Source organism: Hyperolius riggenbachi, chromosome 2 (genome assembly GCF_040937935.1).
Source record: "Hyperolius riggenbachi isolate aHypRig1 chromosome 2, aHypRig1.pri, whole genome shotgun sequence".
Lineage (NCBI taxonomy): Eukaryota > Metazoa > Chordata > Amphibia > Anura > Hyperoliidae > Hyperolius > Hyperolius riggenbachi.
In genome coordinates this window covers 232,175,440-232,196,871 of record NC_090647.1, presented here as the reverse complement: position 1 = coordinate 232,196,871, position 21,432 = coordinate 232,175,440, and the positions used below count along the sequence as shown (strand labels likewise).

General features: G+C 42.0%; 1 protein-coding gene across 1 annotated transcript; it reads left to right on the top strand.

Annotated features, from left to right (window-relative positions):
- The first annotated feature begins 1,850 nt into the window (after positions 1 to 1,850).
- On the top strand, positions 1,851 to 21,227 carry XK (X-linked Kx blood group antigen, Kell and VPS13A binding protein). Its single transcript, XM_068268308.1, has 3 exons — positions 1,851 to 2,161; positions 12,011 to 12,273; positions 15,572 to 21,227. Exons 1-3 carry the CDS (start codon positions 1,917 to 1,919, stop codon positions 16,399 to 16,401), a joined length of 1,338 nt encoding a protein of 445 aa, XP_068124409.1. The 5' UTR covers positions 1,851 to 1,916; the 3' UTR covers positions 16,402 to 21,227.
- Positions 21,228 to 21,432: the final 205 nt, after the last annotated feature.

The window sequence follows — 21,432 nt, the reverse complement described above, 5'->3', positions numbered from 1 at the left end:
TTTCCCCCTCCAGGCTGCCGTGGATAGTGGGGGAATAAAATAATTCGGCTTCCATCACTTGTAGCCCATATAAGAACTTTGGCTACAAAAAGGCAATAATATGGGCTACAAAGGGGCACCCTACTGTAGCCGAAAACCTTGTAGCCGAAAAAAATATGGGCTACAAAGGGGCGCTCTACTGTAGCCGAAAACCTTGTAGCCGAAAAAATATGGGCTACAAAGGGGAGCCCGCTTGTAGCCTATATCAAAACTTGGGCGCCCTTTTCTACACCTTGTAGCCCATATTTCCAGAAATAACATTGATGTCTATGGCGGCGCCCTTTTCATACAGGCAGCTCAGGCGCCCTTTTCAACCGATACCGGGGGCTGGTAGAAGCCCCAGGTGAGTAAAAATGTTTTTGTTTTTGCATTCTTAAGGGCTCGTTTACACTAGAGGCAAAATCGCCCTGAAAGCGCTTACACCATTATTCTCTATGAGACAGTTCACATCTGAGTTTCCGCTCCGCTCAAAAAAGCGGTGCAGGGGCCATTTTTGAGGCGTTTTTGCCTCTATGGAAGGTCACAAAATCGCTTTGTGTAGCAATTGTGTTAGTTTTTTAAGAATAAATACATTGTATTTATTCTTTTCCGTATCAAAGAGTTCACTTCCTGACTGACGTCAGGAAATGAAAAAACGCAATCGCTCTGCAAAACCACTTAGAAAAGCGGTTCACAAAAAAAAAAAAAACAGCGTGCAGGTAATCATGGGAATTGGAATTAAAAATTGCGCCAAAAACATCAAACGCGGACGGACACGGGAACAGAATGCAATGTGAACAAAGCCTAAGTGTATCTTTAAGTCAGAGCACCTGATCTGCATGCTTGTTCAGGGTCTATGGCTTAGACTAGACTATTAAAGGCAGAAGATCAGCAGGACAGCCAGGCAATATGCATTGTTTACAAGGAAATAAACATGGCAGCCTCTATATCCCTCTCGCTTTAGGTTCCCTTTAAACGCTTCCCTCTCCACTGTTTTTCACTCCTCCCTTACTCACCATGCAATTTTCCATCACATCGACAGGAAATTTCAGGTCATTCAAATATTTCCATGTCCGATCTGCCTCCGATCGAGAAAGGGAACAATTTTGAGATCAATAATGCACAAAATCTATTTCTTTCTCAATCATAAGAAGATTGAACATGCTAGAAATTATCAAATGATGGAAAATTTCCCATTGATCTGGGAAAATTGCATGGTGCGTACTGGGTATAATACCATTCTACCCAATGGAGGGGGGACTGTGATTGATTGATCGATTTACGCAATATGGGATTCTTGTACTAACATTATGCTGGGAACACACCATACGTTTCTCCGCTCGATAGATGGGTTCGATAGATAATTTCCGACATGTCCGATATTCCTACCGATCGTTTTTTGGGTCGATTTCTCATAAAAGGGAATGGAAAAAGATAAGAAAAACAAGCGGAAGATAAGAGAATCAAGCGCAGAATCAAATGGAGAATCAAGCGCAAAAAACGATCGGATGGAAAATCGATCGGAAAAACGTATTGTGCATACCCAGCATAAGATTATCAGTAGTGTCTGTAAGCAGCCTTGCAGGTAGTACGCTGTGGAATATGCTATGACATTGCATTCTCCCCACATCTGTTATGTTATTATTCATCCACCACAAAGGAGTAAGCAGGCTATAATGACAATACATAAGCACAGACAGGCTGGCTGGTGTCTATTTAAAGACTTTACACCTACACTGTGCAGCAGCAGCAGTGCAGTGCTGGGGAGAGATAGACTCAGGATAGATAGTGGGGGAGGGAGGGCAGGGCTGGGTGGGAGAGCAGCGTGTGCTTCTCACTGACACAGCCCAGCTGGAGCAGCAGCCGCTGCAGCCCTCTGTACACAGTGATAAGCCAACATGAAGTTCCCTGGCTCGGTGCTGGTGTCAGTGTCGCTGTTTGTGGCAGAGACAGTGACGGGCCTGTATGTAAGCAGCACATACATCTCGGCCGGAGACAGGATCTGGCAATCCTTGACCCTCCTCTTCTGCCTCCTGCCCTGTGTGTTGGTGCAGATGAGCCTCATGTTCCTCCACAGGGATCTAAGCAGGGACAGACCGCTGGTGCTGCTGCTGCACCTTCTGCAACTGGGACCCCTAGTCAGGTGAGGAGGGGGCATGGCAGGTGACAGGAGGGGGCATGGCAGGTGACAGGGTGGCTGGCGGCTCGGCCTGTACTGACCACACAGCAATCACATGACTGATGCATGGCTTTGTTATGTCCTCTCAAAATACAGTTCTATTATTTTCCACCACTTTCCAACATATACTTTCATTGTATGCCTAGACCAAATGATTGGCTGCATTTCATTCACTTCCTCTGAAAACACTGTATTGGTGGTCGTGTATTATTAATCATCACAATATACACTGTTGTACTACAGGTAACCTGACAACCAGCAATCTCGTTCCCAGAAAATGCAATATTAGTAGCTGCTGGTGGAAAGGGTTGGGTTGTTTGTCTGGGCCACACAGAAGAGAACATCATTTGGTTTGCTATTGATACAAAAGAACACCATAATATAACATGGACATATTACCTTTATTTATTTTATTTTTTTTAGAGTTGGACGCTACATGCTATTCCGATTTGCGATTTGTAATCGGTACTGCATGCTGCGTTTTTCTTCTTGTTTTGATAGCGTCTAGGGAAACTCCCACTGTTATGTAATTAAATAGATTTCAGGCCCCTGCACACTGCAAATCCGATTTGCGATTCCGATTCTCCCTGGATGCTATCAAAACGAAAAGAAAAACCCAGAAAAAACGCAGCATTCAGTACCAATTAAAAATCGTGAATGTAAAATCACGTCAAAATCGCAAATCAGAATCGCATGTAATGCCCAAGAGGCCTATGTAATCGCATCGCATGTAATGCGCAAGGGATATGGAGGCTGCCATATTTATTTCCTTTTAAGCAATTATTATTGATTTATAAAGTGCCAACATACTGTATTCCGTGGTGCTGTACAAAGTAAGAAACAAACATGGGGTACATAATAACACAGACATTGGTATACAACAATGTACAAAATTGGTAACAAAATACAGAATTGATACAAATTACAGAATTGGTAATTAGAGTGACAACATGATGATGAATAAAATGTATAAAAAAAAGTCCAAAACACAAAAGGGTGAGAGAGCCCTGCCCTCCAGTTGCCTGGCTATCCTGCTAATCCTCTGCCTCAAATACTTGTAGCCATTGACCCTGAACAAGAATATGCAGATCAGGTGTTTCTGACATTATTGTCAGATATGACACTATTAGCTGCATGTTTGTTTCTGGTGTTATTCAGATACTACTGCAGACAAATAGATTAGCAGGGTGGCAATAAATATGGCAACCTCTATATTCTTCTCACTTCAGTTGTCCTTTAAACCTCATACGTTTGCTTGCAATAAGCAGGTGTTTTGTGTGTGGGGGAGGGGGATAGGGGTGACAAGGTGTGTAAAGGTGCCATACACTTATCGAATTTTCCTGTCAATATCCAGTATTTTCCCCAAGCAAAATAAAATGTATCCTACATCACTTTAGTTGATGTGCAAATTAATATAGCATGTCCAGGCCTATAACTGGGGCATCCCTGCTCCTACTGAGGCAGGTAATTTGGATGCTGCCATAAACCATATTGTTATTTGCTGCTTTAGTGGTGCCCAGTGTACATTTTGAGTGCTGGGTGTATAGCCAGTAGATATTTATTATGTGCAGGACGGGACAATGTTAGCTGTAGGTTAACAAGAGAGTTAGTGTTAGGAGTAACTAAGGGGACAGTTAGTGTGAGAAGTAGGTAGAGGAAAGGTTAGTGTGAGAAGTAAGTTAGGTAAACCATGATATCAGCAGTATTGGTGATATTCTACTAGCAGCTTCACGTGGCACCCCAATTTCCAGGTGCACTTTTACCATGTATGCGTTATATTTTAGTGGATCGCAATCAGTAGAAGAAGATAGATCGGCGCACGATAACACGGTGGCACTGGGGATGTATATGGTGTAGTAGCTGTTCCTCCGAATGGACCAGATACAAAAGTGCAGTATGAATGGCCTAACAGCCGTTTCACAAGTCTATGACCTTCTTCTTCAGAGGATCCATGGATTTTTGTCTCTGAAGAAGCAGGTCATAGGCTTGTGAAACGGCTGTTAGGCCATTCATACTGCACTTTGTCATGTTCATGGGGATGCTAATAAATTAAAGAGAACCTGACCTGAAAATGTAAAGTCAAAATAAACATAAATACGTCATACTTACCTATTGTGTAGTCTACTCATCAATCTCTTTCTCCTCTCCTACCTCCTGTTTGTCCACTGTGATCAATGGAATTTTCTGTCCTCCATTTTGAAAATGGCCATTACCCCATAACAGCTTCCTAGACAGCACACTGTTAAACTGTAATATCCCCCACTTGAGCCATAGGGAGGCATGGACATTACCTTGCACATTCAGTTGTAACTGACAGCTGCTGACAAATAACTGACAGCAACTGGTATATTTCAGCTCTGACAAAATATTGTCAGAACTGGAAGGGATCACTGTAAGAATAAAACGGTGAGCTTCTGAGAGGAACTGGCGGTGAGGTTAGTATGTAATATTCATTTGCAGCTACATCATGTGTTTATTTTAAATAATTTTACTCAGTTCAGGTTCCCTTTAAGGTGATTGCAACTGCTGGAGTTGGTGCCCGGAATACTTTCACTCTTGAATTGCTATTTTAGAGGATATTGGAACAGGAGCCCTGATTTAAAGAGGAACTCCAGTGAAAATAATGTAATAAAAAAGTGCTTCATTTTTACAATTATGTATAAATGATTTAGTATGTGTTTGCCAATTGTAAAATCTTTTAAATCCCTTATTTACATTCTGACATTTATTACATGGTGACATTTTTACTGTTGGCAGGTGATGTAGCTGCTGCATGTTTTTTTTTTTGGCAGTTGGAAACAGCTGTAAACAGCTATTTCCCACAATGCAGCAAGGTTCACAGACAGGAAACTGCCAGGAGTACGTACTTTTCTTGCTTCTTGCGGGAGGGGTTTCAATACAATATCAGTCATACAGTGCCCCCTGATGGTCTGTTTGTGAAAAGGAATAGATTTCTCATGTAAAAGGGGGTATCAGCTACTGATTGGGATAAAGTTCAATTCTTGGTCGGAGTTTCTCTTTAAGTGACAGACTGTCAGTTGTTTACATAGGGCACCTGTCTACACTAACTGGGCTGTTATCACAGTTCTTTTAGGACAAGGCTCTGGGCCTTCATCATGTGGGAGATGACAGGTTACTATGGATTACTCAAAGCTCTGGTGAAGTGAGAGGAATATGGAGTCTGACATGTTTATTGCCTTTAAACAATGCACATTGTCTGGCTGTCCTGCTGCTCCTCTGCCTTTAATAGTTTAACCACCTGAGCGGTCTGGACGAGCTGAGCTCGTCCAACACCGCCGGAGGTCGCTGCTCAGGCCCTGCTGGGCCGATTTTAATCAAATAAAGTGCAGCACACGCAGCCGGCACTTTGCCAGCCGCGTGTGCTGCCTGATCGCCGCCGCTCTGCGGCGATTCGCCGCGAGCAGCGGCGAAAGAGGGCCCCCCTAGCCGCCTGAGCCCTGCGCAGCCGGAACAAAAAGTTCCGGCCAGCGCTAAGGGCTGGATCGGAGGCGGCTGACGTCAGGACGTCGGCTGACGTCGATGACGTCACTCCGCTCGTCGCTATGGCGACGATATAAGCAAAACAAGGAAGGCCGCTCATTGCGGCCTTCCTTGTTTATTCTGGGCGCCGGAGACGATCGGAAGATCGCCTCCGGAGCGCCCTCTAGTGGGCTTTCATGCAGCCAACTTTCAGTTGGCTGCATGAAATAGTTTTTTTTTTATTTGAAAAAAACCCTCCCGCAGCCACCCTGGCGATTTAATCAGAACGCCAGGGTGGTTAAGTCATGAGCTTGCAGATCAGGTTCTCATACTGAAGTCTGACCCGAATAGCTGCCTGTCTGTTTCAGATGTACCGTATATCCCCCTCACTTCAGGTTACCTTGAAAGTGTTCATTAACTACCAGGATGTTACAGAGAAGCCAAGTTGGCTGTATGCTGTTCTTACTATAATGTTAGTTCATGGCTTCAATTCATGGCTGGGCTATCTGCATGGAGTTTGAATGTTCTCTACCTGTGTGTGTGGGATTCTTCCAGTAGCACTGGTTTCTTCTTACCTCCCAGGTACACACTACTACAGTTCCAGGCTAAATGACTTTGCCCTAAACTGTAGTTGGATGTTAGATTATGTCTATGGTTGGGATTAGATTGTGAAATAACACTTTACACAAATTAATGAGTGTACTCTAAAAAGCCGTGGAAAATAGCAGCACTATATAAATGCATAATAATAATAATAATTTGCTGCTAACCCTTAGCAAAATGTTAAAGGGCCACTATCGTGAAAAAAATGTAAAATGTAAAATAAATGTGTATGCAAATGTATAAATGTCTCTGAGTAAAATGCACTCTAAATTACTTTTCTCCTATGTTCCTGTCGCATACAGTGGGCAGTGAAAATCGGACAGCTTTTGAACTAGTCCATCTCCTTATGGAGGGATTCTCAGGGTTTTTCTTCATTTTCAAAGCACCTACTGACTGATAGCAGTTGCTCAGAACTACTGACAAAATAGTGTACAAAAGCGTAGGGAGGCTGACTGGTATCTTTGTATAGATCCTTTCAAAGGAGTACATTTGTAAAGGATAAGGTAGGGGAACACACTTGTCTCTTTTTGTGTGCGCTTTCTGCACAGAAAAATTGATTTAGACGTAGAAATCATGTTCATCTATTGGCTAGTTCACACTTGAAAGCGTTTATTGCGCACAGAAAAAAAACCTGACAACCTGCAGCACAATTCTGCACTTTGTCTGCGTTTTCTATATCAGTTAGATTAGCTGTTGTAAAAAACATGCTTGTCACCTGCCTTTAACTGTATCTCATGGGAGATTCTCAGTATCTTCTTTAGGGCCAGTTCACACTTGCTTAAAAAAAATTTCTGTTCGGGATGTTTTTTTTAAGCTCCGCTTTAACGCAGGAAGCGTATCCTTTGTTAAAAATAGGATCCACTTCCACTAGTTAAAAAACATGGATCTGTTTGCTACAGAATGCAAGACGGAATGCAAAGTCCCAACTTGGCATATTTTCCTAGACTGGCAGGACAATGTGTCCAATGAAAGCCTATGAGAATGGACACTGTCTGTTCTCACCAGGCTAGTCACCGAATTCGTGTCGCCCATTTTGATAGACACTGTGACGTGACTACGTGTCCTGCTGCCTATCGCTGCTGCTCAGTCCCTTCTAAACAGCCCGATGGGGATCTCCATTGGGCTGCAAAAGACCAATGGAAATCCTCAGCAACTGGCAGAATTCTCATTGGACCAATGAAAATTCTCCCTGTTGCTAGGTAGAATTGGCAGGCTGCAGCCTGTGGAGAGCCCCATGCTTCTCTGGCCTCTGGGCTAGTAAGAATGGACCAAGCAGCGTCGGCGGAACAGGTGAGCGGCATAGGGGCGGACGTGATTGATGCAGGAGAGAATGTTCGGACGGGGTGCGGATGCAGAACAAACGGGTTTAATTGTTACATGTGGATGTAAAATGGACGGATTGCATCTGCCTCGCGGATGCACTTACCATTTCCATTCTGCATTTGCTCTAGTGTGAACCGGCCCTAACTGTATGATAAATAAAGGCACTTCTGAAATGCTTGGTATTTTCATTGTAATCATCAGTGTTGCTAGGCAATCAGCATGTGGTCTGTCACTTGTCTTCCCTTTCTGTTGCACTTCTTAGTAACTTAGCAGCATGAAAAAATAAACAGCCAGGACATGTTTTATTTCATGCTGTTGAAACAAAATGAAAATAGCACACTGAAACCAGGCAAGTGGTCAGCATAACCATGTAATGGTCAGATAGTCTGTTGTTATTGTATATTCCTGTTCAGTATATAATCCACAATGTTGGGACAAAAAACGCCGATCCGCCGATATGAACTGGGTTCTGTAATTCTGTGGGAACAAGTAAAAAATAAAATTGGACTCGTAATTTTTGAGAAAATCGATTTTCAAAAATTCAAAGAAAAAATGGCTTTTAAACTTGTGTAAGCAGGTACAGGGGGCAGAGGTGACACAGAGGGGGACACTGGAGGCACTGAGGGGCACAGAGGAGGTACAGGGGACAGAGATGGCACAGTGTTCCAACTTAAGAACAGATTCAGGTTAAGAACAACCCTACAGTCCCTATCTTGTTCGACAACTGGGGACTACCTGTACATGTTTGGAGCGACACAGCTGCCAGCTACGTAGTGGACTCCAGGGCCGGTGCTACCATAGAGGCAAAGGGGGCCATTGCCCCAGAGCCTCTAGGGGCCCCAAGGTGTCTCCTCTCCAACCTAACTGTGCTCCCCAGAGCCCTGCAGAGTCTTTGGCAGAGTAGCGCCTTACCTGTCCTGGCAGACACGCTCCTTTTTTAGTCTGTGGTTCCGTGCACTTCTATCTTTTAATCCACTGCTGGCTACTTCTTCATAATAAAGTGCCGGGTCACAGAGGAGAGATGCCCTTGCGAGGATGAAGTTGGGGAGTGCATGGAGCCATGAACTGACAGATAGTTAAGTTGGGGGAGTGACCTGGGGCATGTCAGCAGCTGGTTCAGGGGTCCTTGGGGGAACATTGGCTGCAGCATAGAGCCCCTAATGCCGCTTCTTGGTCGGAAGGGTGTCTGTTGGTGGAGATCCTGGATTAATTTTGCCCAGGGGCCCCAGTGTTTCTGGAACCGTCCCTGGTGGACCCTCTGTGCCAATGAAGGGTCTTAGCAGGTGTGTATCTGCAGTTGATTAGCCTGCTCAGCCACAGGACAGATATGGACAGAATAGTGGCATAGCTACAGAGTCATGGGCCCCAGTGCAAAAGTTTACACTAAAGCCTCCCCTTACTGTATAATTTTGTTACTGGGGACCCCTAGAACCAGCTATGGCATTTCCTGTATACAGAGCTAGGGTGGGGGCAAAGGCCACTTAATACCATTATAAGTAGGGCACAAAGGCCACCTAATATTACTATAGTGGGGGTAGGGGTCCAGAGTCACCTATTACTGCTATTTAGGGTAACGAGACCAAAGGCCACCTAATATTATTATATGTGGTGTTAGAGATTGGGGGGGGGGGGGGGTGTTAATGTTCATTTTGTCCAGGGTCTCATTTCACCTTAAGAGCAATTTTACAGAAAATAGTAGTAGGTGGGTAAAAATAAATCGATACATTACAAAGTGAGAAGTTAAAAAATAGAAGAAAAGTCATGAAATGCTTGATATTCGCCATGTAATTTGTTTACGTTGTTTGATCCACAATGAGCCTGTGGGTCATCAGCTTTACTACTGGCAGATTAGAAAAAAACTAGACAGCACCAACTGCCATTATCTATAACTCAGCAATTAACAATGCAATAGGCTAAAAGGTTGTTTTTTGTAGATATACTTATGTATAGAGGGAGATACTGGGTGCTTGGCAGTTGGAAACAGGCGTTATTTCCCACAATGCAACAAGGTTCACTGACAGGAAACTGTCATGACCATGGTCATGACATCACACTGTAGGAGGGGTTTCACTATACCCCTTTGATGATCTATTTGAAAAAAGTAAAGCTTTCTCATGGGAAAGGGGGTATCAGCTACTGACTGAGATGAAGTTCAATGCTTGGGTAAAGTTCCTCTTTAAGTCCCGGACTGCACTTCTTCCCCTAACCCTCTTCCCCTTAAAGACAAAATTCTTAAAGACTGTAGCAATGAGAGATGCACATACAACACCAATGAATGGTCATAGCAGTGGCAGATGCATGGTCCTAGGAAGGCCCTTTGGAGCAGAGATCTGGTGGTGTTTGCATCCTCCACATTCCCTATTCCTGTGCCACTGGGATAGAACATAAATCAGGTGTATGGGTACAATCGGCAGGGCTAAGTTGTGTACACAAGAACAAAGGCTGTTGCACAATGCGATTGGGACTCGATCCCTTGAGCGACAGTTCTGAGGCAAAGGGCTGTACAGATGCCTCTCTCTGCTATAGCAAAATATCATGTGTGTTTCTATAGGGAGGGGAGGAGGGATGATGGCGTGGCACATGACGGAGTGGATTCTGGTGGAAGGGGTAAGTGGGGAAACAGTGGGGCAGATTTATTAAAGCAATTACAACTGTTTTTTCTACCTTTATCCTCCCTATTTAATCACGATTAGAAGAAAGTAGTAATCTGTATGTGTTCTGACAGTAAAAAATACTTACAAATAAGAAGACTACACTAGATTTGCATGAATTTTCTGAAATGCAGACACAGTACGGCCACATTCATGCTTGAAGAGGAGCACAGTCATGAGCTTGGAACTTCTCTGTATTTTTGGGGGATGTGGGACGAGACTAAAGTGTCTGCAGGAAACCCATGCCTGGATGAATTCCACAAAGTGTCTGGAGCAAACCCAAACGTGGAGAAATTCCATAAAGTGTCTGGTCAAACCCATACCTGGAGGAATTCCACAAAGTGTCTGGAGCAAACCCATACCTGAAGGAATTACACACAATGTCTGGAGGAAACCCATACCTGGAGAAATTACACAAAGTGTCTAGAGGAAACCCATGCCTGGAGGAATTCCACAAAGTGTCTGGAGCAAACCCATACATGGAGGCATTACACAAAATGTCTGGAGGAAACCCATACCTGGAGAAATTACACAAAGTGTCTGGAGGAAACGCATACCTGGAGGAATTCCACAAAGTGTCTAGAGCAAACCTATACCTGGAGGAAGCCCATACCTGGAGGAATTCCACAAAGTGTCTGCAGAAAACCTATACCTGGAGGAATTCCATAAAGTGTCTGGAGGAAACCCATACCTGGAGGAATTACACAAAGTGTCTGGAGCAAACCTATACCTGGAGGAAGCCCATACCTGGAGGAATTCCACAAAGTGTCTGGAGGAAACCCATACCTGGAGGAATTCCACAAAGTGTCTGGAGGAAACCCATACCTGGAGGAATTCCACAAAGTGTCTGGAGGAAACCCATACCTGGAGGAATTCCACAAAGTGTCTGGAGGAATGTCTGCAGGAATTCTGCTAGCAGTTATAGTCTGGGCACTGGGACAGAAAATGAGGGAATGTTCCCGGGAGGGACATACGTTTTACTCTTGTTAGGGTCTCAGGCAAGAACAAGTAAGATTTGCTTTCTTTCTTGATGGCGCCAGTCACTGCAATAAGAACTTCAATGCATCCCTGCACTGCACAGAACTAGGAAAACATTATGGGCAGAGTTCTACTTTAAGAGCAGTAAATCCACGGAAGGGTCTGCACACCGGTTGATTGCAGGAGCAGTGTAAATTTATTGTCCCATCAAACACGCATGAACAAATGTTCGAGAAAGGGAACCGGATTGGCCCTAAAATGATTGTCGGAGAATGGTCAGATGTCTTTTCATTTGTGTTTGATGGGACAATAAATGTACACTGTTCCTGCAATCAGCCTGTGTGCGCACCCTTCCTTGGAATTATTGTGACATTTGATTCTCAGTGCTGACTCCCATACAGAGGTGTGCGATTCTTTCTCACATCTACTTTAAAGAACAACTATGGATTAACATGTTTTTTAGACTAGGCTGAGGATGGCAATTTAGAAGTGTATGGGTACTTTTAATGCAATCTTGTGGTTTTAAAGTCCTTTCCTGACTGTTTTGAATTGAGTGGGTGGCTGACATTGAAGGCTATTCAAATGCAAATTAAACTCCATTCACATGTAAATAGAATGGCATTCCATTGTTTTGAATATGAACTACACACCTGTAAAAAAACAGCTCTTCTGTAGTATTATGTTGGATGCTTTTCTCGATTAGAAATAGATTTATTGTTGAAGTTGAAAAATAAAACTGTCTCAAGAAAATGAATTCAGCTGCTGTGTTATTTTGCAGGTGTATTGAAGTGTTCTGCATTTACATCAATGCTGGTAAAGTTGAAGAGCCCTATGTTAGCATCACCAGGAAAAAGAAGCTGCCGAAAGGAGGCTGCACTGATGAAGTGGAGAAAGAATTGGGTCAGGCAGAAAGAAAACTGTTTACACACAGGTCAGCCTTTGGCCGGGCCTCTGTCATCCAGGCTTTCCTGGGCTCTGCCCCTCAGCTAACCCTCCAGCTGTACATATGTGTGCTACAAAGAAATGCCACAATATCCCTGTGTAAGTAAAGTTTTCATTGAGGAAGGCCATGTGCTGATGCTAAACCCATTAACATGATTGGGATCGGTTTTAGCTTGATTTTTTATTATTTTTCAGAGAAGAGGAGAAACGGTATAGTGTGAAATCATTACGCAGGATATTGCATTTGTTTTTAACTTTTACACATGGCAGGAAGAGTGCTTAGCAAATAAAAATGGAGGCCAAAGTATTTGTTGATGTGACATTCTATTACTGATTTACTAACTAAAAGATTACAAATTGCACGTTTTTCAGCTATAGAATGAATAGGGAATGCTTTCCTTACGTATTACTGGACATCAGACTGCCTAGTCTGCAAGCCACCAGTATAATTTATTTAAAAGAAATTAGCAGTGCCAATGCCTGGCAAACACTTTTATTAAACTGCATGTTTGCAAGTGCACACGTGTACATCTTGCCCTGATATTATAGAATAATTCCTTGCTCTCCAATAGGGTGGACAAGTTACCCCTATGAAAAGGGGGGCAAATAAAAAGCTACCAATATCCAGGTTACTGGTCAAAAAGGGTCATTTCTGACCCCATACCTATGTAAACACAGGGTTAAAAATAAAAGAAAAAAAACTAACACACTGTTAAAAATATTTCCCTCATACCTGCTAGTAACGTGCATTCAGAACATAGTTGTGTGACGAAAGGATTAAAGACTACTTCCAGTGACAAAGACAGCCTCTCATGTAAGGCTCATTGGTTCATGCTGCCAGGATCATTGGTATCAGGGGTTAATAACTCACACGCTGGTGCGTAATTCATTAAGCAGGTGAAGCTCCGCCCCCCATCCATCGACAGGATAGTCGCGGCTGTCCAATTAGGACAATGACCAATTAGGCTGCAGTAGCGGCAATGCAAGTGGATGTGGCTAGAGCTTAGGAAGACTGTAAAAAAAACAACCACGACTTTGCCGACTAGAAAGGGGGAGGTTTCTGACATTAATAAGTTATAGGTGAGTGGGTGAGTTATTAACCCTGAGACCCACTAATCCTGGAAGCCTTACTTGGCGGGCTTTGTCTTTTTCACTGGACATACTCTTTAATCGCTCAGGTTGAGGGAGTTTTAGCTGAGTTTATATGACATCCAGAGCCTTCTTTTCAATGCCTTCGTGCAGTCAGCATAGTTTTGATGTGATCAGCTAAGTAGAAGGCAGATTTCAGCTGTATACCACAGTGTAAGCTATCACTCTCCTGGGACTGCAACCTGACTGGCACTACAGCTATGCATGGCTTCATTGCTTTGAATAGGGAAACAGTGACAGTGCATGCGTGGGCAGGTTTATCTATACATTGCTGGCCAGAGGTAGTAGCCCCCCTGTGTTGAATTTGCAGTGACAAACCATGTTGTTTTTTCTCTGCTTTCCACAGAGCCGGACATATTTAGTACTTAAGAAAGCTACTGTCCTGCGGTAGTTGATCAGTAGTGATGGTCAATGAAATGCAATTAAATCTGAGTTGATGCAGATTTATGTAAATTATTTTAAGTCCTTAAAATAGGCACCATCATAATTACCTTGTCTTTATTGATTGGTCCATTTCAAGCTTCACACATTTACATAAAAAGGTGCATAATTCAGCACCCACCCAGAATTAGTTGCATCTCATTGACCATCTCTACTGATCAGTAAGGCTCGGCCAGCCCTAGCACATAACGTAGCACATAACGTAGAATATCAGCTTTTAGCCTCCTAAATTAAGCTGGCACCAGCCTAGCCTAAGGATATGGTGATTAACTAGAAAAAAGTGTTGTCACAGTCTTTGCCAATAAATGATTTTGCAGCCTGTGTTTTCAATGGAGGTACGTGTATCTTTTACATTCATTTTGATTTGATTTGATTGATTTTAATTGTTTTACCTTTTTGGGTGCATCTCACGGTTACAGTTCTGAAATATTCACCGCTTAGTGGTTTTACCTTGTGCTTTTTCAGTTCATACAATCCATATCTTAAAAGTAACTGTGTATAGTTTAATTAATATATATTCCAGAGGTTAAAATGTTTTTTTGAAGTGAGAGCACCTTTCTGGACCAACACTGGTGGGGTCAGCAACAAAATGTAAGCATTATAATAAATGGGATAAAATTTCAGTGTTCCCCAACCCTGTCCTCAAGGCCCACCAACAGTGCATGTTTTGTGGAAATCCACACAGGTAGTTAATCAGCTCTGCTCAGACACTAATTGCCACACCTGTGAATGTTTGTGGTTTTCTGCAAAACATACACTGTTGGTAGTCCTTGAGGACAGGGTTGGGGAGCTCTGGGATAAATAGTCAAATATAATTTGTTCTTCTTATCTAAAGTAGGATTTTTTATTTTAAAATGATAATGGTGAACCCTGAAATATTGTGTTTATTTTTACATTTTTACCTTTTTTGTATTCTTTTTTAATGCATAAAAAATAAAATAATTCTTAATGAGAAAATAGTCACCCAAAGGCTATATACATCAATAAGGTATCATAATTAGTGATTAAGTTATTGCTGAATCAAGAGGAATATAGATGAAAAGTAAAAATGACGCTGGCCCACAAGGTACAAACACTCTCTAGTAAGTACAATGTTATAAAAATGTATATATGAGTTGTGTTCAACACACAGGCCTCAATCCACGGAGCATTATCAAACGTTTATCAAACACTTTGTCAAACGTTTGAAAATTTTCCTCATGGGTAAAATCTCATTTTAAATTCACTAAGGTGTTCTATATTTATCAAATGTTTTACCGATAAAACGTTCAACAATTATATAACACCTTAGTGAATTCAAAATGAGATTTTACCCATGAGGTAAATTATCAAACGTTTGATAAAGTGTTTGATAAACGTTTGATAATGCTCCGTGAATTGAGGCCTAAGTACATATTAAAGGAGTACACCGTTACTTGCATCATAATAAACACCTTTTGGCTCCCTGCACACTGCAAATCCGTTTTGCAATTCCGATTCCGTTTCCGATTCCGATTTTCAATTCCAATTTTCCTTGAATGCAATCAATAGAAAAACGGAGGAAAAAACGCAGCATGCAGTTACAATTAAAAATCGGAATCGGATGTAAAAACCGATTCAAAATCGGAATCGGAAATGCATGCAGTGTGTAGGGAGCCTAAAGGTGTATACTTGTTTTATTGATTTATAGGCCAGCTGTTTCCTTGTAAGGCTTTTGAATTGTTATTATTTCAATTTACCATTTTTAGTTTGACTATAATATGAGCTATGTGACTTCAAATGTAAAACAGAGAAATGTATTGAGTTTCTATTGGTTATATCATTTCAGGTATCTTCATGTGCATTTCTTTACTCTCCATTGTGTATGGAGCATTACGCTGCAATATCCTGGCCATAAAAATCAAGTATGATGACTATGACATCAGTGTTAAACCAGTTGCTTATATCTGCATTTTCCTGTGGAGGAGTTTTGAAATTGCAACCAGAGTGATTGTCCTGGTCCTGTTCAGCTCTGTCCTTCCAATATGGATGCTGCTAGTGGTGTTATCCAACTTGCTGGTGTTTTTCTTCTACCCGTGGGTTCTCTACTGGAAGAGTAAGAGTCCTTTCCCAGAGAACATAGAGAAGGCGTTGACCAGGGTTGGCACCACTATAGTCCTCTGCTTCCTCACTTTTCTTTATGCTGGGATTAATGTGTTCTGTTGGTCCGCTGTTCAACTCAAACTTAATGACTCAGACCTAATCAACAGGTCTCAAAACTGGTATTGTATGGCGGTGTATTACATGGTGAGGTTCATTGAAAATGCTGCCCTGCTGCTGCTGTGGTACACGTACAGGACAGATGTGTACATGTACGTGTGTGCACCATTACTGGTGCTGCAGCTGCTGATTGCTTACTGTATGGCAGTCCTCTTCATGCTTATCTTCTACCAGTTCTGTCATCCTTGCAAGAAGCTTTTCTCCTCAAGCATCTCTCAGGGGCTCTTGTCTTGCTTCAAGTTCCTCTGCTACCTTTGTATTCCTTCCAGAGACCCAAACAAGGGGGATAAATTTGGAGCCAAGCTGTCCGATAGTTCGGATATGAGTGAACACATGAGCTGCAAGGCTGCGGAAGCTCAGAATGGAAACTCAAAGCTGGATGTATCTTGCAAGCCATAATTCAGATCTTGTGTGACATGGACTGTAATAGTGTCACTGCTCTTCCTTCTCCATAGAGTACTTTCACTGATGTAATTATACTCTAATGCTGATAGAATATATGCAGCTTTTAGGCCTTAATGCATGCCATAGTTACTTGATGTAGGAATTTGCACTTGAGCTAACATGAATGACTTATCACTTGCTGCCTAAAAGCTGGTCTGTCCTACCTATATCTGAGAGGGATGTGACAGATGAATGAATGTATAGACAGTAATTATTCAAACTGACTGAAATAGATTGTATATTATATTTTATAGATAGATTTAAAATGTGGATATTTATAATTAACCATCATCATTTTGTAAATGCTGTGTTCTGAAATGCTGCAAGCCTAATGGTAGTGTATGACTGTTACTGTATGTTTCATACATTGGGGATAAAGTCTCTCTGCTAATGAGAAGTCTTGCTCAAATACTTTTTTGCAAGCGTGCAAAAAATAATTTGGTGGCTCCCGGACTGCTGACATGGAGGCTTAGATGTGTCCACGGTTGCCTAAACAACAGGAAAAATAGGGATCAAATGCGTCCTTTGTGCAAACAATGGTAAATGGCAGTAAACAACGGTAGCGGCCCTGCCCATTCATTTGATTGCTTGACAAGAGTCCATGTGAACCAGGCTTTAATCTTTATTGAACAAGCCTAAACATAGCTAAGATGCTACCCTTGATTCAGTTTGGACAATGCTTTGATTAAGCAGCAGGGAACTGTTTAGGTAGGAATTTAAAAGTGGCCATACATCTCTCGACTTGGCTGCCGATCAACCATCCGATTCGATAATAATATAATATAATAATATACTATATAATATAATAACTACTACACTATCAGGGCATTTGGGGTCTGAAATGTTTCTCAAGTGATTGCATCTGATCCCTATGGATGGTGGTCATTAAAAGTGTATATGTATCTTAAAGGACTTTCTGAGGCAAAGTTAAAAATCTATTTTATTTACTCACCTGAGGCCTCTTCCAGCCCCTCGCGGCCATCTCAGTCTGTCGCTGCAGTGGTCTCGGTGTCCCCGCTGGCCACCTGCAATGATGGTGACCCATCGGGTCGTCTCTTCTGCACCTGCGTCCACGTCATCTGGCAGTATTTGTGTGCAAGCAACTTGGACATGCGCAGGTGCAGAAAAGCCAACCCCACCAGTGGGTCACCATCATTGCAGGTGGCTGCAAGGGGCTAGAAGAAGCCCCAGGTGAGTAAAAGAATAGAATTTGTTATTTGCATCAGAAATCTTTTAAGGCTAGGTACAGGTGACACAAAGGGTTAATAGACTAGGTATGGGGTTAACACTGAAGGGGAAACATTTTTTTTTACTTTTGACACTGGGGCATATTCACTAACCAGTGGTTTAACTGCCTTGTGCAGGCAGCGCATAGCAGTTTTACTGATACCTATGCCACTGACGTAGCATGCGTTGTGCAGATAGGAGACCAGAATTAGGTAACTAGGCAATGTCCGTATTGCTAATGTAACAAGTGTTAGCACGCATTACACAAGAAAGGCGGGCATTACCTAGGTAACACGAGTCATGCTAATTGGGAATTGTGTGCCATTTCAGTGGTGCCAGTACCGGCAAAATTACCATGTGCTGCATGTATATAGCAATTTTTTGGGCTGGTTAGCAGATATGCCCCACTATCTGGCACTGCTTTCACTTTTATTTTAACTTTTTAAACCTTTTTTTTTTAACTTGTACTGAATTATTGCTGCTATTTGCTGTATAAATCAGTCATTCACTGTTAAGCTGGTGCATATGCGTTCACAAGTGTGGGCATGGGCATCGCTCTCGCCTTGCAGCGCTGGGTCCCTGGTTCGAATCCCAGCCAAGTCAACTTCTACAAGGAGTTTTTATGTTCTCCCTGTATCTGTGTAGGTTTCCTCCGGGTACTCTGGTTTCCTCCCACATCTCAAAAACATACAGATAAGTTTATTGGCTTCCCTCTAAATTGGCCCTAGACTACGATACATACACTACATGATACATACATAGACATAAACAATGGTAATGATTAGATTGTGAGTCCCTCCGAGGAACATGTAAGTGACAAGACAATATCCTTCGTACAGCGCTGCGGAAAATATCAGCATTATATAAATACTAAATAATAATAATGGATATGTGCACGAGCGTTGTGAGTGTGCTTGTATGGGAACGCTAAGTGATGGCTTTTGTTCCTGGACTTTAAATTCATGTCCAGGAACCTGAACTGGTTGAATAGAAACAAAGCTAAAATTTGAATCTGCTGTAGTCCATAAGAGGAAACAGGTCAAAGTGTAAAGTGGTTAAATACTAGCTTTAACTCTTGTCACACTGTGTCCATTGCATTGCAATGGATAATATTGTTTTACAATGTGATGCAATGATCTTCCTATGGGGCTATCACATTGAGTGCAGTGTGGCACGTTCAGTTGCAATAATGCAGTGTGTTTTCAGTGGCAGTGAGGCATACTTTCATTGCACTGTATGCCTCACTGTATGGTTGCACCACAAGGGTACTGCTTGATGAGACTTTTTGCTATGGTGAGTTGTGATCGCAATACAATTTGCATAATGTGAAAGGAGTCACAGACATGGACATTTTTACACACCTAAAATGATCACATACAGAAATGGAAATCCATTCTTCACAAAAATGTATTTGTTGTGTGTGTGCACCAGGGAGACAGAATTCAAGCAATGTTTTAATTTTACAGTCACACGGAAATCATTTTCTGACTTGCTTCTGAACATGAATTCTTGTTTTTGTTTTCCCAGTTTTTGTGCCAGAGCATTCTAGTTCCCTATTATAACCTATTTATTTTCTGTGAATGGAGATGCCTCAGTATATGGAGGAGACCCTGCAGCCCCAGGGGAACCCAGGGTTGTGAGGGAGCCCAACTTCCTAACCTTCATTCCTACCTATACAGAGGCCACGCCTCCAGAGCAGATGTTTTGACCATACTTGTTATGGGAGGGTGTGATCTTAGCGGTTACACGTGTTATATAAGGAAAACAAAAGTTTGCATTCTTAAAACAGAAAGAATTTGCGATAATTCAGGTTGGAGCGAGCTTGAGATGTCTCCCAGTGCATCACTGCTTAATACGGTATATGCAAATGAACCATTGTTGAAACAAAAAAACATTTCTTTGTTACAGCTGATACAAATCCTAAAATAAATATATATAAGGAAGGAGCAGTGAAGGTTGGGAGGACCCATACAAGCTTTCCTTTGGGGCCCATTAGTTATAGGTACACCTTTGGTTGTTAAGATGCTAACTAACATTTTTCTAAGCCGGATACAGAATTAATAGTTGTCTGTGCTTATTCTCCTTTATGGATAACAGAGGCGCCAATAGGATAAAAAACACTAAAAGAACTTAAAAACCCATCTTGGTAATAGAGGAGGCAGTGGTGGACTCACCCCCTCCAAGCAGAACACACGACTGTGGATTTTCAGTCAAAACAATTTTATTGGATACTCCAAATAAAGTGCAACGCGTTTCACGGGATACAAACCCGCTTCATCAGGCAATAACAGATAGGAGTAAACAGCATCTGCCAGTATCATCAACACTGAGCGCCTCTCAGAGTGCCTCCTCTATTACCAAGATGGGTTTTTAAGTTCTTTTAGTGTTTTTTATCCTATTGGCGCCTCTGTTATCCTATTATCTACATCAAGTCCACCCTTGGTGGAGGGTTGTACCCTTCCTTCTTCAACTACAGAGAGCGACTTTTTAATCCTGAGTGGGGTCAGGACAATCTCCCCACCTGCTTTGACAGTGGTTGCCTACTTGGTAACCCTGGTTTGTGAGTATTAAATTAATATTATTACTCTATCAATTATACCTTACCAGTACATTCTACACTATATTGGGCTCTTGGTGTTCTCTCTTTTTCTTATTCTCCTTTATGATTACTGCAAGTTTTTTCTTATTATTATTATTTATTGTTTTCATGAAATAAAAATGGAGTTATGTTGTGTCTTTTAAAAACGCCATCATGTAACAGTGCTTTGAAGCATGTACTTGAGTTATGGTCAGCCAATGAATAGCTCATACATTGTGTGTTAGCATCCTGTTCATGTTTACACAACTCACACAGGATCAGAAGTCTCTGCCAGCCATTGCACTCTTCTTCCTCTTTTCACTGCAGGAGTCCATATTTGCAAAGCTGCTTAGCAGATTTATTAGCTGAGTTAAATAGCTCAACAAAACAGTACTTTTACGTACATCCATGTGCTAGCTTTAAATTGGCACACACAAAAGAGCATCATCAATCAAATGACATTACCTGGCGCACAGAATTGATTAGTTGTTAAAACAATGTATACTCACACACACACGCATACGCCAATATTCCAAATGGTGATGTGACTGAAACACTGAGCAGGAAGTTGGAAATGGCATTTCACATGACATATACACACATGCTCTGGAAATCACACATTGAAGTTGTTTGAACATCATTGTATGCACCGTCAGACTATACAATATCTGCCCAATAATTGTCGATCGACCAGTTGGATCAGCTATATTGGTCATTGTCACTAAAACTCATTTTGCTTCATTTTTCGTGTTGATTGTTATTCGTCATGATGACATTATCTGATGTTTCAAATGACTTTTACCTGAAGTGTGTACAAGGCTGAAATGTTTAATGTGAAAGTACTATATAATTTTAAAGTTGTTAATTCCTCCTTACAAAAGGATGGCCATGGCTTCTCCTGGGTTTTCAGAACAACTGAAAGCCCAGCTAAACCCAAAACTGAAGATGTTGGAAGACATTAAATTCTGAAAGCACATGTTGCCTGCTGTCAATTATTACTATTCAATTTTACATTAAGTTTTCTTATATAGAACTTGTGTTATGCAGTTGTGCTTACCTACACCTGCACACCTATTCACATTCCCGACCTCTATCCTGTCTGTACAGTGGAGTGTAAAGTTCCTGTAAACTACAGGTCTGCGTCAGTAGGCAGTGCCAGTAGCGTAACCGCACAAGCTGCT

Bases quoted from the DNA above. Each gene is read 5' to 3' on its own strand.
- XK (XM_068268308.1), top strand. From the start codon at position 1,917: ATGAAGTTCCCTGGCTCGGTGCTGGTGTCAGTGTCGCTGTTTGTGGCA. The intron at 2,162-12,010 runs GTGAGGAGGGGG...GTTATTTTGCAG, and splicing joins CAACTGGGACCCCTAGTCAG to GTGTATTGAAGTGTTCTGCA. The intron at 12,274-15,571 runs GTAAGTAAAGTT...ATATCATTTCAG, and splicing joins AAATGCCACAATATCCCTGT to GTATCTTCATGTGCATTTCT.